The sequence below is a fragment of the Bombyx mori genome, chromosome 27 (genome assembly GCF_030269925.1).
Source record: "Bombyx mori chromosome 27, ASM3026992v2".
Taxonomy (NCBI): domain Eukaryota; kingdom Metazoa; phylum Arthropoda; class Insecta; order Lepidoptera; family Bombycidae; genus Bombyx; species Bombyx mori.
Window position 1 is genome coordinate 9,180,690 of NC_085133.1, and position 27,427 is coordinate 9,208,116.

The window sequence follows — 27,427 nt, forward strand, 5'->3', positions numbered from 1 at the left end:
TGTTTTATTTTTATTTTGCGATTACATACCAATAAGAAGGGGCATAAAAATAAAAATAAATCTCCGAAAATCAACGAATCTCCTTACACGGGTCGAAAACAGAAATCGCACGTTACAAAGTTCATTTTTAAATCAATAGTGATCACGCTATCATCATGTTGGACTTTCAATCACACAACAACCATTTCATTATAAGGTAAAACATTGTTAGCTATTGAATCGAATACAATATTAAATTAATGCTTAATTAACGAATGTTATTTTATCCACTGCTTAATTAATATAATACTGAAGTCATGTTCGAGAAATAGCAAGATCCGTGTGTGAAAATGACTCAGACTGTTTCGAGCGACAAAGCTATGTGCGTTTGATAAAGCTAAGTTAATCGGAATTAGCTGAACACAAAATTAAATGTATCAATCCCGATTCTGCAGGATAGCCGTCGGAGCACCATGGTTCCTGAGGAACGGGGTATCTCCACGATGACCTGGAGCTCGACTCGTTTAGTAAGTATCTACAGTCGGCATCGCTGCGCCATTTTGAGAAGGCGGTACGACATGAGAACCCTCTCATCGTAGCCGCTGGAAACTACATACCCGACCCAGTAGACCGAATGGTAAACCGTCGACGTCGCCCAAAGCACGTCATTACGGATCCTCCTGATCCATCAACGGTGCTTTTAGGCACCACAAGCACCGGTGGTAGATTCTGCGAAGCACTGCTCTTGCTAGGGTCAGTGTTAGCAACTCTCCGGTTGAGCCCCGTGAGCTCACCTACAAACGTTAGGGTGAAGCTGAAATAGCCTCTCAAGGCTATCAGCATAGGTAGGGAAAAAAAAGTACATTTTTTAATTGATGATTTTAAATGATGAAAGGCGATTGCATGCAGCTGAGATGCGAATGTTGGGATGAATGTGTGGAGTTGGATAGAAAACGGAATGAATATGTTAGAGTCTGAAAGTGACAGAGAAGCTGAGAAGTGCGCCTTTGGGATGGTACATGTGATGAGACGAAATGAAAATGAGGTTGGTAAGAAAATGTTAACTATGAATGTGGAAGGATATAGAGGAAGAGGTAGACCTAAGAAGAAATGGATGGATTGCGTGAAAGACGATATGGGTAAGAGGGGAGTGAGCGAATAAATGGTATATGTTAGAAGAGTATGCAAGGAGAAAGCATGTTGCGCCGACCCCAGGGAGAAGGGCAGGATAATGATGATGAATGATGAGTACATTTTTTTAATTTTTAATTCATGTTTGAAGTCTTTTGTCAAAAATTAATAAATTAAGTCAGAATATTTGTGATTTGAAATAAGTTATTTTGGTGAAAAACAAGCATAACATTAATTAATGTTTCTATATACCTTTTATACTTAGTCTGGCCATAAATACTGTTACAATTAAAAATAAACAAAATATTACATTTGAATTGGGAATCTGTCATTTTTATATGATTGCTCATTGAGTTTTCTCATATTGGCGCCAATACATTGTACAATATTTTGCGATATTAAAATGGAGTGGGGTGATAAAGGGAACCGAATCGCTGTGATTGCATTACACAAAGTAGGTATGGAGCCAAATGCAATTTTTAAAACTCCCCATAGGTACGCTTGGTATTAGTAAAATGTTTGTGTACCGGGCTATTAATAGGTGCAATGAGACCTCCTCTGTTTGTGACAGAAAAAGATCTGGCCGTCCACGTAGTGTCCGTACGAAAAAGGTGGTCAAAGCAGTAAGGGAAAGAATTCGAAGAAATCCTGTTCGAAAGCAAAAGATTTTATCTCGGGAGATGAAGATAGCACCTAGAACCATGTCGCGTATTTTAAAAGATGACTTAGGACTTGCAGCCTATAAGAGACGTACTGGTCATTTCTTGACTGATAATTTAAAAGAGAATAGGGTGGTAAAATCGAAACAACTACTGAAGCGGTACGCAAAGGAAGGTCATAGAAAAAAATTGTTTACGGATGAGAATTTTTTTACAATTGAGCAACATTTTAACAAACAAAATGACCGTATTTATGCTCAAAGCTCTAAGGAAGCTTTCCAATTAGTCGACAGAGTGCAACGTGGGTATTATCCGACTTCAGAGATGGTTTGGTGGGGTATTAGCTATGAAGGAGTGACTGAGCCATACTTTTGTGTAAGGTATCAAAACATTGGCACAAGTGTATCAAGATACCATTCTTGAGAAGGTAGTGAAGCCCCTTAACAACACCATGTTCAATAATCAAGAATGGTCCTTCCAGCAAGACTCGGCGCCAGGTCATAAAGCTCGGTCTACGCAGTCTTTGTTGGAAACGAACGTTTCGGACTTCACCAGAGTTGAAGACTGGCCGTCGTCTAGTCCCGATCTTAATCCGCTGGGTTATGATTTATGATCAGTTTTAGAGAGTACGGCTTGCTCTAAACACCATGATAATTTGGTGTCCCTAAAACAATCCGTACGATTGGCAGTGAAAATTTTCCCATGGAAAGGGTGCATGCTTCTATTGATAACTGGCCTCACCGTTTAAAGGACTGTATTGCAGCCAATGGAGACCACTTCGAATAAGCTTTTTATACTTTAAATTGTTTTATATTTATGTATTAAACTAACACACTGTAAAAGTAATAAATGTTATTTGCAATAGATTTTTTTTTCCTTTGTCTCAGTATTTATGGCAAGACTAGGAATATATATAGAATCATACTCGTATATCTATACTATCATAAATTACAGTAAAACGTTTTAGTATAAATTCAATTGACCAATCAGTAATTAAATAAATAATAGTTTAAAAAACTAATAAAATCTCGCTTTTATAGAAAATCCCACTAAAAAATAGAAAATTTATGTTAATAAATTTGAATTAAAAGGATCCTTTTCAGGACATTATCAAAATAACCCCTCTACTCATATCTGTTCATAAAATATTTATAACTTCTGATACCATGCACCCCACACTTTTTTTACAATAAAATCATTTTTTCTTACTCTATTTTTAATTCAAATTTATTAAGATTTATTTTCTGTTTTTTAGTGGGATTTTCTATAAAAGCGTATTTTATGAATTAAATGTTTCAATGTTTTAATTGCTAATTTTAATTTTAATTTTACTAACATAGTTCTAAGTATTATTCAACTTACAACATATGGACTTAAGAGGGTCTGAATTAAATGATTTTTTTTTTATTTATTAGTTTTTTAAACTATTATTTATTTTTCATTTTTTAGTTGAATTTCAATTTTTTCAATTATTTTTTTTCAATATTTTTTTTGTGTATTGAATTGTCATCGGTTAATAAGTATACCAAATTTCGAGTAAATCCGACGTTTTGAAGGGTCAAAATCAAATTCAAAGATTTCTTTACATAGGTACTAACATACATACGTCTGAAGCTAATAAAAGCGTATTAAAAATACATTTTCGATTTGAACCTCGCTTTTGTTATTACAATTTCACTCTATTCCCGATGTTCCTGTTTTACAATTATCATTCTCACGAACGACGGAGATGTTTTTCGTCGATATTTCTCGTAAAATATTACCCTATTAATTTATATAAAAGGTTTATCTCTACACAACTTCTTTGACATGGGTTTTTAGAAAATAATATTTTTATTTACGTTTAAGACTACTGTAAATTAAAGAAAGTGCAATCTAATGTTTTTATTTTATCTTTATTGCCCTTGTAGGCAGACGAGCAGCATACGGCCCACCTGATGGTGAGTGGTTACCGTCGCCCATGGACTTCAGCATGCCAGGGGCAGAGCCAAGCCGCTGCCTACCGCTTGATACTCTTCACAAGCCTCGTTTGAAGAAGGACATGTCATAGCGCTCGGGAAACACCGTGGAGGGGAGCTCATTCCAAAGCCGGATGGTACGTGGCAAAAAATATCTGGAAACGCACTGTGGATGAACGCAGTGGCTTTAGGTAGTATGGATGAACTCTACTCCGATGGCGGGCGGTGCGATGGTAAAAACGAGATGATAATTCACATTCGTATCTCTTTAAAGAAAAGAAACTGTTTGAAACAGACGTAGATTCGCTCACGGCTTGCGATTAATGTATCACGCATTGCACGAGACATACAAAATGTACAAATAAAAGAACTTTGCACCGAAAAGCCATGACCAAATATATATCAGAGGCTATTCTTACACCGTCCCTGATGATAACTCGATATCATTTCGATTAATTAACATAATTAATTAACTTTTTTTTTTTTTTTTTTTTTTATGATTGAATGTTTACTGGTGGCCCGAAGGCCTTTCCAGTTTCACCAGGACAGGTGGGCGAGCAAAGGCTCAGCCAAGAGGGGTGGGATTTGCTAAGAACTGCCCGAGCACCTCCGAAGGAGACCTAACAACTCAAGAGCAATTGTTTCGCGAATGAATCTACTACCGGATCGGAATCGCGACCCGCTGAGAAGATCCGGCGAGAAACTCAGCGGGCTGATGCATGGGTTAGGTTGCACGTCGACCTCTTTGTCGAGTTCGACGAGTACGGTTACCGGGGTCCCTAAGCCTGCCCCTAGTATTAGAGCTGAAGGCATCTAATGCAAAGGTTATTGGATCTGATGGATCCGTAAGGACGTGTCTAGGGCGTCGACGGTGACTGGCTCCTGCATGATCAGGATTCGGGGAGTAGTCAGCGGCGGCAACGATAAGGCGATTATCATGACGCATAGCCTTATCGAAGTATCGTTCCGACGCTGACTTCATGTATTTCCGAATTGATTCGAGGTCTAGGTCGTCGTGTAGGTCAACGTTCCTCACGAACCACGGAGCCCCGACAGCTAACCTGCAAAAGCGGGATTGTAGGGATTGGAGGGTGTCTATGTGTGTGCGGGCCGCGTGAGCGAACACCACACTCGCGTAAGTCATGACGGGCCTTATGCAAGTTTTGTAAAGTGTCACCTTGTTCCGAAGGGACATTTTACTCCGCTTACAGATCATGGGGTAGAGTCTACCGAGAATAAACGCGGCACGGTCACGGACTGATTTTATATGCGGGCGGAATGTCATCGATGCATCCAGGGTAACGCCCAGGTACTTGACCTTCCTGGCCCAGGGTATGGGTTGTCTAAAGAGAGTAATCGGGGGTGTGAGATTCCTCCTCCTAATCCGGGAGGAAATCCGTGTGGAGCTTCCCCTCTGAAATAGCACCGCAGTACTTTTCGCTGGGTTGATGTCTATGCGCCATTTTCGGAACCACTGTCCTAGGGCTAGGGCTGCGCTCTGAAGCTTCTTCGCGATTAGGGACTTATTTCTACTAGAATAGTAAACAGTCGTGTCGTCGGCGAATAAAGCTAAATGGGTCGGCGGCGACCGGGGAATATCGTTGACGAATAAGCTAAATAGGAGGGGTGAGAGGACAGAGCCTTGCGGGACTCCAGCTGTGAGAGGTCGTGGGGAGGAGCGGGTTCCCTCGACTCGATATCGAAAAGAGCGGTTCGACAAGAAGTCCCGTATGATGAGCACGAGACTATCCAGCACGCCCATGTTGAATAGTTTGAAAATCAAACCATTGTGCCAGACTTTGTCGAACGCTTTTGCGACGTCGAAGAAGAGAGCTCCCGTGTATAACGGTTTTGGTCGATTAAGCCCCACAAGAATGTGCTCCGTGAGGCGGTGCACCTGTTGAACGCATGAGTGATTTGTACGGAATCCGAATTGTTCATCGATGAGAATGCCCTTGGATGAGACGAAGTCTCTGAGGCGTTTGTAGAGCAGACGCTCATACAGTTTGCCTAGAGACATGAGGAGGCTAATCGGGCGGTAGCTCGTCGGATGATTTTTTGGTTTACCGGGTTTATGTATGCCGATAACGTCCGCTTCTTTCCACACCGCGGGAAAGATACAGTTCGCCATAGCGGTATTGAAAATAGATGCCAACATCACGATGAGTTGGACGGGTAGAAGTTTAATAACGCGGTTAGATATACCGTCGGAACCGGGAGCCTTGCGAGGACGTAGGTCTTTGATCAAGTCTTTAACTTCTATCGGGGTGACGGGTGGTAACGCATCCGATGGTGGCAAGGAGGCTCTGCGTTCTACCTCACTGTCTACTAATTCTACATGAACAGGGTCCACGGATTGAGTGCTGGGCGTGCACTGGGTTTGCAATGTATCGGCCAGCAGCTCTGCTTTTTCGTCATCATCGAACGCCGCGAGTCGGCCTGAGGGGCCTACGAGGGGGGGCATAGTTACTACCGTATCCGATTTGAGAGTACGAGCTAAGCGGTAGTAAGACCTTTGGGAGGGCGCGAGTCCTTCTAAGAAATCAGACCATCTGGCATCTCGGACTTCGGCGATGCGAGACTTTACGTCGCGTTGTAGGGCACGCATTCGAATACGATTTTCCGCGGTAGGATACCTGTCGTAGGCGCGTATCGAGGCGTTCTTAGCTCTAAGGAGTTCCCTAATATCGTCGGACAATTTGAAGCGGTGAAGGAAGTCCTCCGCTACAACTTGTTTCGATGACCTATCTAATGTCGAGGTGATGTGTGACGTTAAGATGTCTATGGCTTCAGCGGTATCCTGAGGAGACGGGATAGAGTCCGGGTTAAACGGGAGCGATGGTGGATCAGATTCAGCCAGGCTGATGCCCAGCGTGTGCCAATCCACCACAGTCCTCGTGACGGGAACGGAATCGGGAGCGCGACCGAGCTTCATAACGACGGGACGGTGGTCTGAATCTAACTCTGAAACTACTTCGATCGAGTGTAAGCGCAGAGTTACGTTTTTTAATAACGCTATGTCGAGTATATCCGGGCGATGCGCGATATTTAGCGGGTAGTGAGTCGGGGTTAGTGGAGCGACGATATCGAAGGCGAGATCATCGACTAACGCGTCAAGCCGCCTGCCATTCGGGGTTGTGGTGTGTGAGTTCCACCTGATGTGTTTACAATTTAGGTCGCCCGCCAGAATGACAGAGCTCCCCATACCGAGCAGCGCCTCGATATCACTGCTTAGAACGATCTTATCCGGTGGAAGATAAACGGACGCGATAACGATCGGCGCGTGTCCCGTCAGTGAGATTCGGCACACTGATGCTTCGATATTAGCGAGCGCGGGAGGATCGAGCGGGACGCAATGCAGGGCTCTTCTATAGTAAATGACGGTACCACCACCACGGGCAGAGAGCCTGTCGTTCCTGACCATGTTATAGTTCGCGATTTTAGGGTCACGGCGCGCGGGCTTAAGTAGGGTCTCCTGCACTAAAAAGATATCAATTTGATGGTCACGCAAAAAGTCAGAAACCTGATCACGTTGATTTGCGAGACCGTAAGCGTTAAAAAATCCTATCGTTACGGATAGGGGCTTTATTCTACTTATATACGCCATTGATTACCGGCGGAGTGAGGGGAGGACGTACGTATTTAATGACGCGTATACGTCGGCGTATTCCTGCACAACGGCGATAAAGTGTTGTGCAGTGGAGGCAGCGCGAATGGCGTCGCCCAAAGCGTTAACGCGCTCAAAGTTGATCGACTGAAAGAAGTCGATCGCTAAAGCGAGATTTTCGGACGCGGTCGGAGGGCAAGTCGCGGGAGAGGGACGAGTCGCGGGGGCGGGACGAATCGCGGAGGAGGGAGTTGTAGCCGTGTTCGTGTACGGCAGCGGTTTTGCCCAGGCCGAGACACTGGGCACCGCCGCCGGAACGAACGCTGGCTTAGCCTGCGACGCAGAGGGTGCCGAGGCTTTGATGTCTGGGCCGGAAGCTCGGAGGCGGTTTTGGCGGGCGACGCGGCGATTTATTTTAGGGGCTCGGGGGCATCCGCGGTAATTCGCGGGGTGACCCTGTGTTCGACACAGGACGCAGCTAGGCGGTTCCGTCGCGGTTTTTTGGTCGCGAGCGCAGAGGGCCGTGGCGTGATCGCCCAAACACTTAACACATCGGGGGCGCGCGTGACAGTTACGGGAAGAGTGCCCGTACAATTGACAGTTATGGCACTGGCTAGGAGTGCCTTTTTTATGGGGGGCTTCGATGGCGATACCGGAGAGCCTACAGACGGTCTGTGTGTTGAAGATTTTCTTACCCTCGGGGGTAGGCTGGAGAGCGACTAGAACCATATTATATGGCTCCCTACCGCGACCGGTGTGCATACGGTGCACAGAATTCACTGGAAAGCCCTGTTCTAACAGATCGGCCTTGACGAGCTCTACATCTAACTCTTTAGGGATTCCGCGTATTACAACGCGGAGTTCGCGCTCCTCCTGGAGCGTATAAGTATGGAAACTTATACGTTCCTTACGGAGGTAAGAAGAGAGGGCCCTATGGTCGTCGGGTGTTTGAACCTTAATTTGAATGCCGTTCGCGAGGTTACGGGCATTCGTGAAATTTATATTTTTGGCCTTAAGGGCCAGGCAAACTCGATCCCAAGCTGCCTTCTCCTGAAGGATAACCGGGGGAGGGGTCTGGGTTTTATTTTGTGCCACCGGACGCGGCGACGGAGTGGCACGGGCTGGGGGCGCAACGGGAGTCTGAGGGCGGGGGCGCGACGCGTTCACGGCTTTGCTAATTTTAGCGGCCGCAGGAGCTCGAGACTCCGCGGCACGCTTCTTACCCTTCTGTACCAGGGTGAATCCATCCGTCGATGAGGCGGGGGCGAGGTCGACCTCCATGTCCGAGTCAGAGTCGGAGCACGAGGAGGCGGGTGCAGGCGACCTACGAGCAAGTGTAGGTGTTTTAGAGGGCGCGACGGAGGCCGCGGATGATCGCTCAGCTGAAACGATGGTCACGGCGGACGACGCAGCAGCTTTTCTCGCCAGTATAGGCGACACGGGAGCGGCAGGCACGACAGAGGCTGCGGTGCTCAATGCAGAAGCTCTGCACGCAGGTACAGGCGACGCAGGAGCAGCGAGCGCGGCGGAGTCCTCGAGAGGGCTCGCAGTGTGATTGGCCTTGAAGGCCAGAAACTCCGAGGCGAGCTGTGGGTGGCGAAGTCGGAGGAATTCCGCGAATACAGCGTCCATGATCGCTGAGTACCCAGGTGGGGCGGCCCCGGGTCTTGAAAACACTCGCCTTGCGGCGAGGCCCCAACTTCTCGGACCTGAGCGGTTCTATTGAACACAGGTGGCAATGCGGCGCGATTACTACAGGACAAAGAAAAAGCACAACAAAACAGAAATTACGAAAAGAAACAAAACAAATAAATACTTGCAGGAAACCACTTTGTCGGCAAATGTTCCACGAACACAAAAATAACTAAAATAAAAGCTTCCAGGAAACACACTTGGTCGGCAGATGTATCACGAACACAGGCCGCGCGAACAATGGCCGGGCTAACAAAAGCCGGGCGAACAAAGACCGGGCGATCGAGTGGACGATGAGCACGTCCGCACGTGACGGGTGCCTCTATCGGAATGAATTAATTAACTGCGTTCTTTGTGTACAATGTAACTAACGAATTATGATAGGTATATTGCTGTTTATATTCGCGTGACGAGGCTGATCAAATGGCGTGCTAAATGTGTGTAATTTTTTCATAGTTCAGCTCCGGACGACCTGAGATAGATGACATTTGAAGAGGAAACAAATTTATTAAATTATATTACTGTAAACTTTGTCTTACTACGTGGTCCATACCTAATTCAGATTTTCCGACTCTCATCACGGTGAGATAAACAGTTTAATATTATTTTTTTATAATTGTTACTAAGCTTTAAGCAGAGATAGTTTAATTAAAATGTTGATGGTAGTTGTATTAGATTCTCGAATTAATAGATACACATAAATTTGTACATACAGACAAAAAGACTCGGTAAGTTATTATCTTCTAAACAGCGCATCACAATCTTCTATAGACATAGACGCTTCTACTACCATTTGATATTAAAAAATAGATACATTGTTCTTTTACGAAATTATTTGCAATATGTGAGAATATTAGAGAGGAGAATTCACAGGAAAAATAGATAGTCAGAGATGATTTTTCCACGCGCCATGAAAAAAGTTCTCACTGAAATAAAGTTCCCTCTACAGTGTCTCCTTAGAACTTAGAAAGCAGTTTGACAATGACCCTTGCATTAGTAATGACCGTTACCATCGGCAGCCACTTACTGTCAGGAAGATTATTAGATCGTTAGAATTAAAAAGAAGAAACAAACAAGAGTTGTTGAAGAAACCTTTGGTATTAGAGAGAGATCATCTAACTGAGCCATGAAAAACAAAACTGTATTTATACTAGTGGACCCGACACACGTTGTCCAGAAAAGATTAATTCAAGTCGATCCAGTCGTTTAGTTGTAGTATAGATAAATAACCTAGATACGGACTGCAGCGCTATCTGCCGGGCTGATTTGTGAATCTAAACCATCCAGGGCGCCACCCAAACGCATACAAAAAAAAATCATTCAAATCGGTCCAGCTGTTTAGGAGGAGTTCAGTGACAAACACACGCACAGAAGAAACAACAGTTCATCAGTTCCGAACAACAAATAAATAATAGTTTAAATCCAGCCGGTCTGATGATCCAGTAATCCCAGCTCAGGTCCTTGAAGCTGATGTATAGGGGCTCGCGACAACACTCGTTGGTGTTAGGATCACACTCCAAGGCTCTTCCTCGACGACGCTTGCCCGCGTATTTGGTGTACAGCACAAGAAAAGGACGATGCTTCTCGTGGAAGGAGAGAGGTGCGCGACGTAGCTGTTAGAACGTAATTAACAATCAAAAACCACAATACGGCCATTATTCCAAAAATAAATAATAGTTTAAAAAAAAACAAAAAAGATATGTACACTTTTATAGAAGTAGTAGAAGTATAGAAGTAGTGTTTTTCAGGATGCAATACCATGCACCCACGCTTTTTTTTTTACAATAAAATCATTTTTTCTTATACTATTTTTAATTCAAATTTATTAAAATTTATTTTCTATTTTTTAGTTGGATTTTCTATAAAGGCGTATTTTGTTAGTTTTTTTAAACTATTATTTATTTTTCATTTTTTGGTTGAATTTCAATTTTTTAAATTTTGTTTAAATATTGAATTGTCATCGAACTTAATGCGTATACCAAATTTCTAGTTAATCCGACGTTTTGAAGGGGGTCAAAATCATGTTCAAAGATTCCGTTACATACTAACATACTAACATATATATGATGCTAATAAATGCTGAAGCTAATAAAAGCGCATTAAAAAGAAAACACTAGTTTTATTTTAAAAAATCAGCTAATATTCTCAATAGAGAATGCGGAGCACGCGCCAAACGCATTCTGAAATTCGAACTTTGTACCTTATGATTGCGTGCACAGCTACTCATGTTCCAACAGGTGAGCTTACAGCGTACAATCATTTTAAGTAATTTAAGAGAAATATAGTAAAGTAGTAAGTAGTATAGTATATAAGTTGTAAAGTAGTAAAGTTGTCGTGGCCTAAAAGGATAAGACGTCCAGTGCATTCGTATTGAGCGATGCACCGGTGTTCGAATCCCGCAGGCGGGTACCAATTTTTCTAATGAAATACGTACTTAACAAATGTTCACGATTGACTTCCACGGTGAAGGAATAACATCATGCAATAAAAATCAAACCCGTAAAATGATAATTAGCGTAATTACTGGTGGTAGGACCTTCTTGTGAGTCCGCACGGGTAGGTACCACCGCCCCGCCTATTTCTGCCGTGAAGCAGTAATGCGTTTCGGTTTGAAGGGTGGGGCAGCCGTTGTGACTATACTGAGACCTTAGAACTATATCTCAAGATGTGTGGCGCATTGACGTTGTAGATGTCTATGGGCTCTAGTAACCACTTAACACCAGGTGGGCCGTGAGCTCGTCCACACATCTAAGTAATAAAAAAAAATAAAAAAAGTCGCCTCCAAATAAAAAAGAATGAGGTAATAAAAAAAATGAGAATGTTGTTTGGTAAATGTAGCATACGCAGTCATTTTAGCAATTCTTCAAATATTCGTTAAGAGCGGCGTGTGTTATTAATAGCTTGAAAGAGGGGCCATTGGACACGTGGCAATTACTAACGGTACCTATATAAGGAGAAAACGCATGTTGGCTGAAAAATAATAACAGAAAACATAGTGAACTTTTTTTATTTTTTTTTATTGGTTGTACCCAAGAATAAGTTCACGGCTCGCCTGCTATTAAGTTGTGACCGGAGCTCTTGGGAGATCATTACGTGGATCATGCCGCCAGTCTTGCACTACGTATTACTGATACCAAAGCAATACGAAGGTGTTTAAAGGAAAAGTCCCACAGATTTTTTATTGGCGGTAGGACCTCTTGTGAGTCCACACGGATAGGTACCACCCTGCCTATTTCAGCCGTGAAGCGGTAATGCGTTTCGGTTTGAAGGGTGAGGCAGCCGTTGTAACTATACTGAGACCCTAGAATTTATATCTCAAGGTGGGTGGCGGCATTTACGCTGTAAATGTCTATGGTAACCACTTAACACCGGGTAAGTTGTGAGCCCGTCCACCCATATATGCAATAAAGAAAAAAAAATCCAATTTTTTGTTTTTGTTTTGACTGTATAGTTCAAAGACTTCAAAGTGACCAAAGTAGAATGAGTGTTTAAAAAAATCAAAATTAAAACATAAAGGTGACGTCATTTGGGGTTAAAATGTACGTCGAGCCATATAATGTACTATTAGGTTGTTTTGTTTATTTTCGAAACACAACCACGATTTTGTTCCATAAAACATTTCAAAAAATAAGGTGAATAAAACATAGAGAGTTTTTTTAAATGTGTTTGTGGTAAAATATTCTTCAATGTAGGTTTACGTTAAAAAGAGGTTGTATAGTTTTAAAAAAAAACATCTCTCATGAAAGTTATGGAGTGTCATAGCCAATAGTAGTCCTTGTCAACGGAATGTGAACTTTGCCGTTTAAATAGCATAATAATGATTATTGAGTTTTTCATTTTTTTGGACACAGCTCAATTATGATATTATATTATAATATGAAACGAACTTAAAATAAGAAAAGTAAAAATAATAAAATTGTATTTAAATACGACTCTCAATGCTTTCGTATTAACTAAAAAAAAACATAAAACATTCTAAGATGGAAGATGATGAAATATACGTGACATTAAATCACATAAGTAGTTTTAATGAAGACTGTATATTTAGATGTTACGGAAAATCGACATTAAATTATCGAGTTTAATTTTTGTTTAAAAAAAAAAAAACGATAAAGTGTAAATTCCTCGGCGAAGGGTATCGCGTAGATCATCGTCCACTATCATTCACCGGACGGTGGAAGCTTCAGGGATCCCGCTCGCTCCAATATAAGGAGTAGAGCATATCTGCGCGCATCAGTCGCTAGCTGGGACACTAGCCGATCGCCCGTATGCGGCTCGATCTTCTTAGCTACTTCAACTGCCTCCGCCGAAGAAACTTACCATGATCGCGTGGAGCACAAGCGCGTTAGTGTTCATTCTAGTCGGTAATTTTTTAAGTTTGGATGGCGAGATGCTGGGCAGCTGCGCCAATTGTGCCAACGCGGACCTCAGTGTCACCCAGCTGACGGAGGCGCGGATCGAGTTCGTCAAGCAGCAGATATTGAAGAAGCTCCGCATGACCAAGAAGCCGGCTGTCGCGCTGCCCGTCAATAGCTTACCGATGCCGGTGGCGCAAGGACAGACCCTCAGTGAAGGCACTGATAAGCCCCCCGAGTTTGACGACTATTATGGCAGAACCGAACAAAAGATCATCTTCCCTGTCGAGGGTAAGTCCCGGGGTTCTATTAATCTATGTCGTATCTGAAAACGAAGGATGAAGTGTCATTGAATGCCATTACGATAAACGGTAATGTTACCAAAAATAAAGCTGCGTTGTTTTTTGCACGGCCAATGTACGTGGTAATAGCATCGTTCTTAGCGGATGTCATCCAGTTGAGCCTGGGAACCCGTTTTGTTTTGTCGTGAAACAACTAATATTATACGACGCTCATCCACTGCTTTCATACGACAAATCGTTACTTTAGTTCGAAAGAGAAAAAAGTCCAACAAATTCCGTATTTATTTACAAGTCAATTTGCTAATTATAATTTGACCAGCGTATTCTGATTACACTTATTGAATGGATGTAACGTTATTGTCTTATCTTTGAACAGCGAACATTTTTTTTTTTTTTGTTGCGGGAACAAAACTCATTTTAGTTTCGCTGCTTTTCAGATAACTTGCTTTTTACAATTGAGTTATGATTTTTTTGTAACTAGAAATGTGTATGTGCACATAAATATTATTTACCACATATGTGTGTTTCTAAGAATTTGGGCATTCGTTTCTGTCTTATTTCTTACACAGTTTACCGTAATTATTTATTGTGAGAATACAAAGCTAATTTAATAATCTAATTTATGAATAAATCATTCAAATAAATATCCTATAAAGATCGAAAATGGTTCCCATATCAACCTAAATACAATATTTCAAATAAGCTAGCTACAATAGATCCGGGTGAAACTGTTTTAAAAGTGAAATCATTATCAGTTTAATTGTCTCAAGTTTGTTATGAGAAAAAAAAAAAACAATAATAAGAAATTGATAAAGTTCTCGGACTGCTCACCACAGTAAGAGCATGCGCTCGTGAGATGCCGAGATTTGAACTTTGGACTCGGGTGTAAATGAACGCATCATACTATAACCGCGTGTCGCGTAGCACGGTAATACAGTGAATTTTTATTTATTATGAGTGCGCATGCAAATTTATCGCTTGGCTTAGTTTTTACCGAAGCGCTCCATTACCTACCATTATTTAGCGATACACATGCGTATTTTACTGGTGGTAGGACCTCTTGTAGCCCGAACAAAAGTGCTCCGTAAAAGTCAGGACCCTCAGGACTGGAGAACACGAGTCAAGGAGTGCTTGATATTAAATTCTTTCTTTTTTAATAAGGCGAAAGAATGTGAACAATTTAGACATTGTAAAAACACATTACGCCCGGTTTGTAGGAACTGTTTGATGGTAGGACCTCTCTTGGACCTACTACTTATGGTAGGACCTATTGTGAGTTCGCGCGGGTAGGTACCACCGCCCTGCCTATTTCTGCCGTGAAGCAGTAATGCGTTTCGGTTTGAAGGGTAGGGCAGCCGTTGTAACTATACTTGAGACCATAGAACTTATATCTCAAGATGGGTGGCGCATTTACTTTATAGATGTCTATGGGCTCCAGTAACCACTTAACACCAGGTGGGCTGTGAGCTCGTCCACTCATCTAAGCAATAAAAAAAAAAGTGGTTTTTTTTTTGAATTTTAGAATTTTTTTATTTTATATCTTCATAAATGCAGTCGGACCAATTCAACTATATCAGGACCTGTGTAGGTTTCCGCATAGGTCGCTGACTTAGCAAACAATTCGTACAACAAACAGTTCCTACAAACCGGGCGTTATGTGTTTTTACAATGTCTAAATTTTTTTTTTTTTTTTTATTGCTTAGATCGGTGGACGAGCTTACCTGGAGTTAAGTGGTTACTGGAGCCATAGAAATCTATGACATAAATGCGCCACCCACCTTGAGATATGAGTTCTAAGGTCTCAGTATAGTTACAACGGCTGCCCTACCCTTAAAACCGAAATGAATTACTGCATCACGGCAGAAGTAGGCAGGGTGGTGGTACCTACCCGCGCGGACTCACAAGACGTCCTACCACCAGTAACATTCTTTCGCCTTATTAAAAAAAGAAAGAGTTTAATATCAAGCACTATATACTCCTCCTTGTATCGTGTTCTTCAACCCTGAGGGTCCTGACCTTTACGGAGTACCTTAGTACGGACTATGTTCCTCCATTTATTCCTGCCCTTTGCGCAGTGGATAGCGACATTGATGCTGAAGTCCAATGTTGTCTTAATTTGATTGGACCAGCGCGTAGGACTATGTCCTTTGGCCTCTTTTCTCCTACTTTGCCGGTAATGATATACAAATACAGTCCATTTGATGGTAAGTGGCGACCGTTAATGGACATCAACAATGCAAGGGGCACAAACAAACCGCTGCTTATCGATAATAATTATAATGTCCTTATAATTGTTAACAAATACCTCTTTTCCTTCGCCGATATTCTTTTGAGGACTGAGAGCTATTTAGAGCCCATATGATCAAAGGCCGTTTTCCAAATACAGCACAAGAGCGCATTATGCGGCATAATGCTCAACCAAGCTTCAGCATAATTCGGCATTGTGCGTCACTATGCTCTGTAATTAACCATTACTTAATGGTAGTTTTCCAATTACAGAGCATAATGCGACTCAGTGACGCACAATGCCGAATTATGCTGAAGCTTGGTTGAACATTATGCCGCATAATGCGCTCTTGGGCTGTATTTGGAAAACGGCCATATTCATCACATTAATTTAACCGAGAACTTGTCTGTCTGCTGAGAATTAATTGGGTTAAAGAATTTAGTGATGAGTTTTCGTTTAAGGTATAGCAAAGTCATTCTTTTCTTATTTAGCATATATATCGTGTAATTTATGTTTTTTTTGTTTGTTTATATTCGACTTCCTGTTTCGTAAGCTAAAAATTTTTAATTTTCGTATATTAATTAAACTTAGACATCGATAGTGAGTGTGTTAAAATAATTATCGTTTTGTACGTCGTCCATTGCTAGTTACTAAAAAAAACTATCGTTAGCTTTGAAAAATAAGCTTAACGTACCGCGTTAGGTAGGGAAAAAAAAAAGTACCGCGTTAGAAGTGCGGGAAAGCTCTTGGCCCGTTTAATGTTAAGTTTACCACAGCCCTTAGACATCAGATAACGAATCCCCAGGAAGGCTAAGGACAATCATCAGAGGGCCTCTCGATCGATGAGCTATCCAAAGCCCGCCTAAGCAGAACTGTCAACTAGTACTCACCCCGCGTATCCGGGGCTACACTCATGGAAGCCGCGAGTAGAGCAGGCTATTCGTTCCCAAACTAGTATACGGAGGCGACCCTATCGGGTGTTTCCACTTAGGGGGCCAGAATTCTGGCGAGACCCCGCCCCCCCAGGCCCCCGGGTCGACGTCCTGGAATTCCTCAATGATAGCCGATAGGTCTTATATGCTACAAAATAATAAACAAGCTAATGTCAAAACAGATACATAATTAATCCATTGAACTTTCTACGTTACATTTTTTGTTGTTGTAAACAGCGCGCAATCATTTGTTTTGTAAAACTATAATCAAATATACTGGAAGGATGAAATAGAGGGCTCATGTCTCTCCACACGACGTGTTGCTGCCGTACCAGGGGCAGGAGGAGGGATTTTATTTTATTGCTTACATGGGTGGACCAGCTCACAGTCCACCTGGTGTTAAGTGGTTACTGGAGCCCATAGACATCTACAACGTAAATGCGCCACCCACCTTGAGATATAAGTTCTAAGGTCTCAATATAGTTACAACGGCTGCACCACCCTTCAAACCGAAACGCATTACTGCTTCACGGCAGAAATAGGCAGGGTGGTGGTACCTACCCATGCGGCTCCCAAGAGGTGCTACCACCAGTGATTACGCAAATTATAATTTTGCGGGTTTATTACACGATGTTATTCCTTCACCGTGGAAGTCAATCGTGAACATTTGTTGAGTACGTATTTCAATAAATAAAAATTGGTACCCGCCTGCGGGATTCGAACACCGATGCATCGTTATCCACGAATGCACCGGACGCCACGACTACTCTATGCTATATCGCTTTGCGCGTTGTCAAAACGATAAAACAGCTTCCAGAAATAGAAAGCGGTTGTTCGATTTTCCTCGTCAATGGCGATTATGTAACCAGCGTTCCGTGGTCTTGAGGCGACGGAGGAAGATGCACTTTGTGCTAGAGCTTGCCTTCTCTGCCTTATTAATTCGTATTTGAGTTTCGATGGTGGGTTGTGGCGTGATGACGGTAACAATCAGTTTAGCCGAATCATATTCGAAATCAAATTAATTGTGTGATTTATACCCAGCTATTCGGTGTCCTCCTTGCCAGTCCTCAAAACCCTAAAGAAGAGTTACCAAGCTGGCGCACGTTATTGTGTCTATTGTTATTTTTCTAAGTCTCTTGAAGTGTTAGTAGCCGATAAAAAACAGGGTGGGGCAGCCGTTGTAACTATACTGAGACCTTAGAACTTATATCTCAAGGTGTGTGGCGCATTTACGTTGTAGATGTCTATGGGCTCCAGTAACTACTTAACACCAGGTCGGCTGTGAGCTCGTCCACACATGTAAGCAATAAAAAAAAACTTTTTTCTTCGTTCTCTTTCTTCTTCTTCTTCCAGTGCCTCTTCAATCTTGAAGTTTGGCCGTTAGCTTCCTGTATTCATTTCTATCAGCAGCCAGCCGGAACAGCTGTTCGACGGAGGCAATATCGGTCCACTCCCGGATATTCCGAAGCCATGACTTCTTTCTTCGCCCAGCACGTCTCTTTTGCCCATCATTATCATTATCGTTCTCTTTAAGAAAGGCATAAAATACGAATCTACAAGAATAATATAATAAAATCGTGTAATTTGATAAGACACGACAAGAAACATTCGATCTAATTATAAGAAAATTATTGTTTATAAAACAATGTCCGTTTATTGTAAAAAAAAAAATCAGTATCACTTCCCACACGGTCAGGGTTCACGAAAACAAGGAAATGTAGTGATAATTTTTTCTTCGAGCGATTACAAATCTACTTGATAAATTTAAATTTAAGTTAAAAATCATGAGATTGTTTTATTAAAAATGAAATTTCGTTTCGGATATAATTGAAAAATTGAATCGGATCGTAATTGAAAAATTATTGATTGTCAATCTATACCTGTAACAATTATTATTTATTTGTGGATTTTATATTTGTACGCATGTCGCGTTTTCGGTGGGCTGTGAAGACATTTTTTTTATTCCCTACCGATTCTCTAGTAGCTATTCCACCTTTTTTATTTTATTGCTTAGATGGGTGGACAAGCTCACAGGCTACCTGATGTTAAGTGGTTACTGGAGCCCATAGACATCTAAACCGTAAATGCGCCACCCACCTTGAGATATAAAATTCTAAGATCTCAGTATACTTACAACGGCTGTCCCACCCTTCAAACCGAAACGCATTACTGCTTCACGGCAGAAATAGGCAGTATGGTGGTACCTACTCGCGCGGACTCACAAGAGGTCCTACCACCAGTAAAAAAGATATTAAATGATCTACTAAGCAATCCATAGGTATATTTTTGTTTATCGCCCAACCTATTACAAACATAGATATCTATATATTAATACGTGAAGCAAAAACTTTGTATCCCTTTTTACGAAAATTGCGCGGACGGAGGAGTATGAAATTTTCCAAACTTATAGAGAATGTAGAGAAGAAGTGCACAATGCTTATTTTTTTTTTAAATAATGCACAAAAGATACATTAAATCAATAAAGAAAACATTACACACACTACATACCATGTGTTTGACGCACACACGCATGCATACTATTTATTGTCAAACTTTCGTTCTTGACGTCTGTGGTCAAATTGAGATTAATTAGTGTTTGTCTTTGTTAATATTTTTCATATTGTAGTCTTGGCGAAATTTGTGATTATAGAAGTATAAAATACAATCATAATAATGTACAGACTTACAATTCCAATTAATTATAGTCGAATTTCGACTACTGCTGGACCTCTAGTCTCTATAAAGATCTCTGTGATTATTTAATACGCTTCGAGCGACCAAATCGAATATTATGACAGGGATATCGATGCGTCTAGTCTCGCGTGCAAAACGGAATCAGCTTGACACTATCGTCATCAATTAATGACATAACACAAGCAGCTTGCGATAAGATATAATTGCGTTGAACATAGTTTGAAACGGGTGAGTCAGCTGTTAATAAATAATTAACTACCCTTTCTTCTCACACGGAACCGCTATGTCGTGGATTTAGGGCGCCAATGCTGATATTTAATAAATAAAAGATAATGTAACCTTACAAATGGTAGTTATTATATCCAATGTAATAACACGTTAGTGTGTTTTGGCTATAAGAGCTGTTTTAGTTCAATGTATAAAGAAAACTGTTTCTGAACTTGATGTGCAATCATCGTATAGATCTAATAGACTTTTTCTCTTTCTTTTCCTACCTATCCTAGTAACTGCGAAGGGTTATACTAGTCTGAAGATTTTTCTAACACTAGCTCTAGCAAGGGCAGTTCTTCGCTGAATCTACCACTGGATCGGAAACGCGACCCACTAACAAGAGCTTCCGGCGAGAAACTCAGTGTTAATAGTCAATTATCTAAGCTGTGTACGTGTAAGTGGTTTAAGTTATTTAGAAGTTTTCGAAAAACTCTAGATACAATCGAATGTTATGATGTTTAAGCATCAACTAAATGATAAAGACCTCATGTCTCAAGAACGGTGGCGTTGTTCCCGTTGTGTTTTTATAAGTTCACATAACACCAACTGGGGCGTCACCTCGTTCATTTACCGATTAAGCAATAAATAGTGAAAATAGTCTCGTAATAATCTGCCTAGTTGCTTTTACTTGAATAAACAAAACAAAAAAAGCCTTACTAGAATGCAAATTGGAAACGGATATATAATAACATAGCTAAATCTATTTCCGTAAACATTTTAAATGAATACATAGTATTTTCATAAATACGTTTTTTTTTTAATTACAAATCACTACATAGTATAAAACAAAGTCGCTTTCTTTGCCCCTATATCCCTATGTATGCTTAAATATTTAAAACTACGCAACGGATTTTGATGCGGTTTTTTTTAATAGATAGAGTGATTGAAGATGAAGGTTTATATATATAATAACATCCATTAAATAGTGGAGAAATCAATAATAAATTACAGTTTCCGAAGCGAAGCGAGGGCGGGTCGATATTAATAAATAAACTTCGATTTTGGTTTGACGCAAACATAAAAATTATAGTTGTTTTACGAATATTGAATTTAAGACGTATATTAAATTCAAATTTCTATAAATACGTTTTTTTTAAATTACAAATAATAAATAATCTTCGGTTTTGGTGTGATGCAAACATAAAAATAATGATAGGTGTTTTACGTATATTGAATTTAAGACGTACTTATATTTAAGAGCGGCGTGTGAAAAGATAACAAACACCTCGTGAGACGTTATCTTGTCGGGGTCGATCCTTGCTCTAATTACGAATGGGTCAAACACGTATAGTACGAGAATACGCTGTGTGTAAATGTGTATGTAAGTGTGTATGTATGCAAAACATTGACATTTTCGTAACAAAGTCCAGGTCCATCCGGGATTTAAATAAATACAACATCAGTTCTGTTTGTTGTGATATTATGATATTTATATTACGAATTCGATAGACTTTCGTGCTTGACGTTACGTGTGCTTAGTGCGAATTTCTTAACGTTCTCGATAATGTAAAAGTTAACTTAAATTTTGTATGCAGTTGGAACAGTATGTTTTTTTTTTGTGTGTGTCCCGTCCCTCCCTCACTTTGTACGCAATACGCACGTTGACAAAAAGACTGTTAGCATTCGGAAAAATGTTTTTTTTATGACTGCGGTACTAGTACCATTTAGCGCGTGAATTTTAATGCATTTTTGAAAAAAAAAAACGTTTTCACGTAATTCAATTTTTTTTTAAATCTTTTTATATTATTATATCTCATGCTAGACTTTAAGTACTGTTTGATGAAACTTTAAGCGCTACAACTGAGAAAAAAAGCAACTTTATTGGTTAGTGTTACTTTTGGTTCGTAGAAAATGTTGTTTTTTCCTGTTCTGGCGGTAATAGTGTAACTTTTGCTCTCTCTGTTTAATGTTTTTAAAGAATTAAACAATCTTACTACCCAAGTTTTACGGTCGGTTTCTAAGGAATCTTCTGTAGCATCGAGAATCATTTAGTTTTGAATTGAGTGGATTTTGTTGAATTTTTAATATTCATTTTGAAAAAGTTATACTTAGATATCTTGATTTTGGTATAAAGGAGACTGAAACGATTACATACATTTTTGGGCCCGAATGTAACGTGATAAAACTAATATGAATTAATAGATTCAGATTTATCAGTACCTTGCTGAAAATTATAAAAGTTTTCTCAATCTGAGAGCCGAGTTAATAAAGATTTAGTAAAAGTTAGGTTATGTTACAATCTCTTTAAAAGAGCTGAATAATAACTTATTTAAGCATAAGTAAATGTTTATTATATCCATTGGATACTCTTTTAAATGTCATATTATGAATGAATATCAATGATATATATCAGGTATGGAATATGAAATTGCTATCCCACAATTCACACAGCGATCCATAATTTCAATAGTATCCAATGCAACAATTTTAAGTCAAACGTGTGAGCGATCTTCGGTGTCCAGTGTAGAAGCAATTGTCGTACAAGGCTGTCAGAGTTGGAATCCGTAATAATAAAGCAGTGATCGTTGAAAATATAAAAACAGCCCGATAGATACATACTCAAAATGCGTCGAAGATACAAAATGAGTAGAGCAGAAAAAACCAACAAGCGCCAAAAAATAATTGTATAATCTATGAACAAACGTCATGTCAGCTTACTGTCAAAGCTGTCATCAAAAATACAATCGATTTTAATCGATTTGAAATAGATAATCATATTACTTTGTTAAGTAATAATATACTTTTCTTCATTTATGTATATAATCGCAATTAAACCCGGCGTATACCGCACTTGTATACAACAAGTATAAATCGCTCATTTAATTACTTTGTATTAATTACCTAGTGCAATGTTTTTCTTTTTATAATCCTGTAATCGATTAATTAAATCGATCACACCGTTATACCGACAAAAACTAACTTTCTCATTTTTCTCCGGTCCCAGAAAGAGGATTGAGGTGATTTTTTATATTCTTAAATAGAAAAATATGACAAATTTTTTAGACTACATTCCAAGTTATTACATTTTTGGCCCATGATTTTCCGTCTCCTTTGTATTCTATTGTTGTTCCAGGAGAATGCTTAACGTCAGGCCGGTACCCATTCAAGTGTTTGCAGTTTGAGTTACCTCCGGACGTGGAACCTGAAGAAGTATCTGTGGTTGAACTTTGGTTTTATAAGGTAAGGAGGCTTGGACAAAAGCTTAATCATCTTTTTATTTATTTATTTTTTATTGCTTAGGTGAATGGACGAGCTCACAGCCCACCTGGTGTTAAGTGGTTACTGGAGCCCACAGACATCTACAACGTAAATGAACCACTACCTAATCTGTAATTAAGTTCAGCATACTCGTTATATGATGAAAGAGGCTTGCGGAGAGTACTTTTTTTATTTTTTATTTATTAGTTACTGGTATTTATAGTTATTATTACTTAATGGTAGGTAGCGGCTTGGCTCTGCCCCTGGCATTACTGACGTCCATGAGGGACGATCACCACTTACCATCAGGTGGGCCGTATGCTCGTCTGCCTACAAAGGCACTAAAAAAAAAAGTTGGTTATTATACGGTAGCCATAGTTTATGGACAGACAATACCAGAGATACGTCGTAGATGTCTATGAGCTGTAGTAACCACTTAACACCAGGTGGGCTGTGAGCTCGTCCACCCATCTAAGCAATAAAAAAAAGACAAGTATGGGTAGCATGTGTCCTTCCAGCTAACTGTAGTTACTAATCCAGTAGACACCACTATACAATTTGGTTCTCATATATTTGTTTCGTTTTAGGAGCGGGATCCCTTTGACGAATATAATCAGACGTTTGTGATATCGGAAGCCGCTCACTGGGACAGCCAGCAGCAGTTCAAGAAGACTAAGCCGATAGCCATTAAGGAGACTGATGTGGGCGAAGGCTGGGTGAGAGTAGAACTCGCCTGGGCGGTCAGAGTTTGGCTAGAAGGACGCCAAAGATTGCACACATTACACGTCGCGTGCAGGACTTGTCAGGTGAATATCATTAATGTTTCGATCGGACAAGATTGATCAATCACTACATAGTATAAAATAAAGTCGCTTTCTCTGTCCCTATATCCCTATGTATGCTTAAATCTTTAAAACTACGCAACGGATTTTGAAGCGGTTTTTTTAAATAGATAGAGTGATTGAAGAGGAAGATTTATATGTATAATAACATCCATTAAATAGTGGAGAAATCAATAATAAATTAAAGTTTCCGAAGCGAAGCGAGGGCGGGTCGCTAGTTTTTAATACGCTTTTATTAGCTTCAGACGTATGTATGTTTGTAACGGAATCTTTGAACATGATTTTGACCCCGGACGTCGGATTAACTCCAAAATTGGTATACTTATTAAGGACCTATGACAATTCAATAAATAAAAAAATTGAAAAAATTGAAACTCAACTAAAAATGGAAAATAAATAATAGTTTAAAAAAACTAACAAAATACGCTTTTGTAGAAAATTCAACTTAAAAATAGAAAATAAAATTTAATAAATTTGAATTAAAAATAGAGTAAGAAAAAATGATTATATTGTAAAAAAAAGCGTCGGGTGCATGGTATCTGTAGTTATAAATATTTTATGAACAAATATGAGTAGAAGGGTAATTTTGATAATATCCTGAAAAGCACCCCACGCTTTTTTTATAACAAAATCATTTTTTCTTACACTATTTTTAATTAAAATTTATAAAAAATATATTTTCTATTTGTTAATTGGATTTTCTGTAAAAGCGTACTTTGTTAGTTTTTTTAAACTATTATTTATTGTTTGAATGATGGCCGTATAATGATTGTGGTTTTTGATTGTTAATTACGTTCTAACAGCTACGTCGCGCTCCGCTCTCCTTCCATGAGAAGCATCGTCCTTTTCTTGTGCTGTATACCAAATACGCGGGCAAGCGTCGTCGAGGGAGAGCCTTGGAGTGTGATCCTAACACCAACGAGTGTTGTCGCGAGCCCCTATACATCAGCTTCAAGGACCTGGGCTGGGATTACTGGATCATCAGACCGGCTGGATACCACGCGTATTTCTGCAAAGGAAGCTGCGCCCCTATATCTGCGGTCACAACTTCCAAGAGCTACCATCACGACATCATCAGGGTGAGTTGCTAGATCCAATCAGCCAGTTATCTTCGTTCGTGAAAATCTGATGAAGCTTTTTTTTTTTTAATGCTTCGATGGGTGAACGAGCTCACAGCCCACCTGATTTTAAGTGGTTAATGGAGCCCATAGATATCTACAACGTAAATGCACCACCCACCTGGAGATATAAATTCTAAGGTCTCAGTATAGTTACAACGGCTGCCCCACCCTTCAAACCAAAACGCATTACTTCTTCACGGCAGAAATAGGCAGGGTTGTGGTACCTACCCGTGTGGACTCCCAAGAGGTCCTACCACCAGTGATTACGCAAATTATAATTTTGCGGGTTTGATTTTTATTACACGATGTTATTCCTTCACCGTGGAAGTCAATCGTGAACATTTGCTAAGTACGTATTTCATTAGAAAAATTGGTACCCGCCGGCGGGATTCGAACACCGTTGCATAGATACGAATGCACCGGACGTCTTATCCCAAAGGCCACGACGACTTGTCTCTATCTGCCGCCTAGTGTAGAGCATCGTGAACTGTGGTGTCGAGGGTAGTGCGGATCTGGTCAGCCAATAAACACAGAAATAAAACTCCTCAAATATCCACTGATCGCTGGATTTTCTTTAACAGAAATACTTCTACACTGTGTCGGAACGAGTGGCGGAGTTCAAGCCTTGCTGTGCCCCGACGACCTTCAGCTCCTTACAGCTACTTTACATAGACTCGACGAATACAGTAACGCAAAAGACCCTGCCTAATATGGTGGTCGAATCGTGTGGTTGCATGTGAAAATGAGTTTTAAGACTACTTACCTAAGATTTAATTTTTAACAAACACTTTCTACCGGTTGCTTGCCGAGTCATCAAATGAACCATCATTTAATTAATTGAACTTGTTAGTCTGAAATTCATTGAAATTGCCAATTTATTATAGCAAAAAAAAACGGTCTTTTACAATATTTTTTATTCCCTCTCAAGTCGGATACGTTTATTAATCCAATTTAAGTTGTTTCGAGACATTCGTTAAATGAAATATTAGATTTAATTTATTTAAGCGTAATTGTGATATGGCATCCAGTGTTTAATAAAATTTAGATTAGCCTTTATTATTGCTTTAGTTTTTAATTGTAAAATGCATTTATATAGATTAATTATTAATTTAGGCTATCAGTGATGATTTTAAGATTAGTAATTTTGAAATTAGCTCTCGGTTAATTAATTTATATTCGAAAAAAATTTGGTCTTCATGTAAATTGAAGGGGTGTTTTGGCGGCAATATAGCGCCATTTTGTTTTTAAATTCAGTTACTAGGTACTCTTTTAGGTTTTTCGCAGTGTCTGTCTGATTGGGGAATGACTAAAAGCTAAAACCGAGTGATTTATTTTAAATTTATTATTAATTGTGTAAAGTTTACTTCTATTTTTTCTATTCGACTCAAAAGAGCCTATGTGCTATCTGAGTGGAGGCTGTATCTCACCATACCTGAGCCTCTCGCAACTCACCTGATAGTAGATGGCAGCTGATCACATGTCAGAGGCTGAAGAAAAAAAAAAACTATCAAAAACATATATTTTCAATTCTGTGTGTTTTCTTGACTCGGTGATCTTGTTTCTAACACAGAAAAATCTAAAGTTGTTGACTAGACGTTTTATGTGAAACGTAGGTACGCAAATGTTAATGAAATAGAAAAAAAAAAACACCCTTCATTATACATGTAAGCACTGTAATTTGATGTTTTACAAAATTGTTTACTTATTTAAAGTAAAATATTTGTATGATAAATTATCAAAATTAGGTTAAACGTGTTTTCCGAATGTTGTTATTGTTTCGAGTTTTTTTTGTTTTGTTTTTAATTGTAGAATGAGTATTGAAAGCTCTTTTGAATATATGTCGCTATTAAAGGTGAATAAAGATAGAACAGATTTTTCGAAACACTAAAGTTTGAACAAACATGCGTTTATAAATGCTAACTTTTGAATACAACTTCAATACATTATTTTTATTTTCACGGGTTTGCGAATATGCTAGACATAATTAAATTTATTTTTACGGCTTAATCTCGGTGTTTATTATTTTTAAATATTCGTAATATTGGAAATAATAAACACGCAATTAATCGTAAAACAACGTTTACAATTAAATCTCAAAGCATTGTTCTTGATGCCGTGTTGGCTGACGGCCATTTCGACAACAAACAATTCGTAAAATCTACTTTAATATAATTTATATTTATATTTATAAACGACAGATTTTAAGGATTTAATTTCTTTAAGAAATTATTGTAAGTTTTATCAACAAAATGTAGATAAATTTTTCCGCCGTTTTTTGTATTGACAATTGGTTACACCAAAACTCATCCTGAGATTTTAATATTACACTCTCTCACGATGAAGCTGAAATTTAACATTCGATTAAATAAAACTAAAACTACTTACATATGCAAATTGATATTTTCCGAAAAAATTACATGCGGTAATTGGGTAGCTTATTTATTGATTTATTTGCATGGC

The 27,427-nt window shown here is 39.7% G+C and overlaps 1 protein-coding gene across 1 annotated transcript; it reads left to right on the forward strand.

Moving 5' to 3' along the window:
- The first annotated feature begins 13,347 nt into the window (after nucleotides 1-13,347).
- On the forward strand, nucleotides 13,348-25,707 carry LOC101735420 (inhibin beta A chain-like). The gene is given in 5 exon segments (NM_001309635.1): nucleotides 13,348-13,672; nucleotides 22,880-22,986; nucleotides 23,592-23,810; nucleotides 24,650-24,925; nucleotides 25,549-25,707. Coding segments are annotated over 5 exon segments (1,086 nt in total).
- The last annotated feature ends 1,720 nt before the right edge of the window (nucleotides 25,708-27,427 follow it).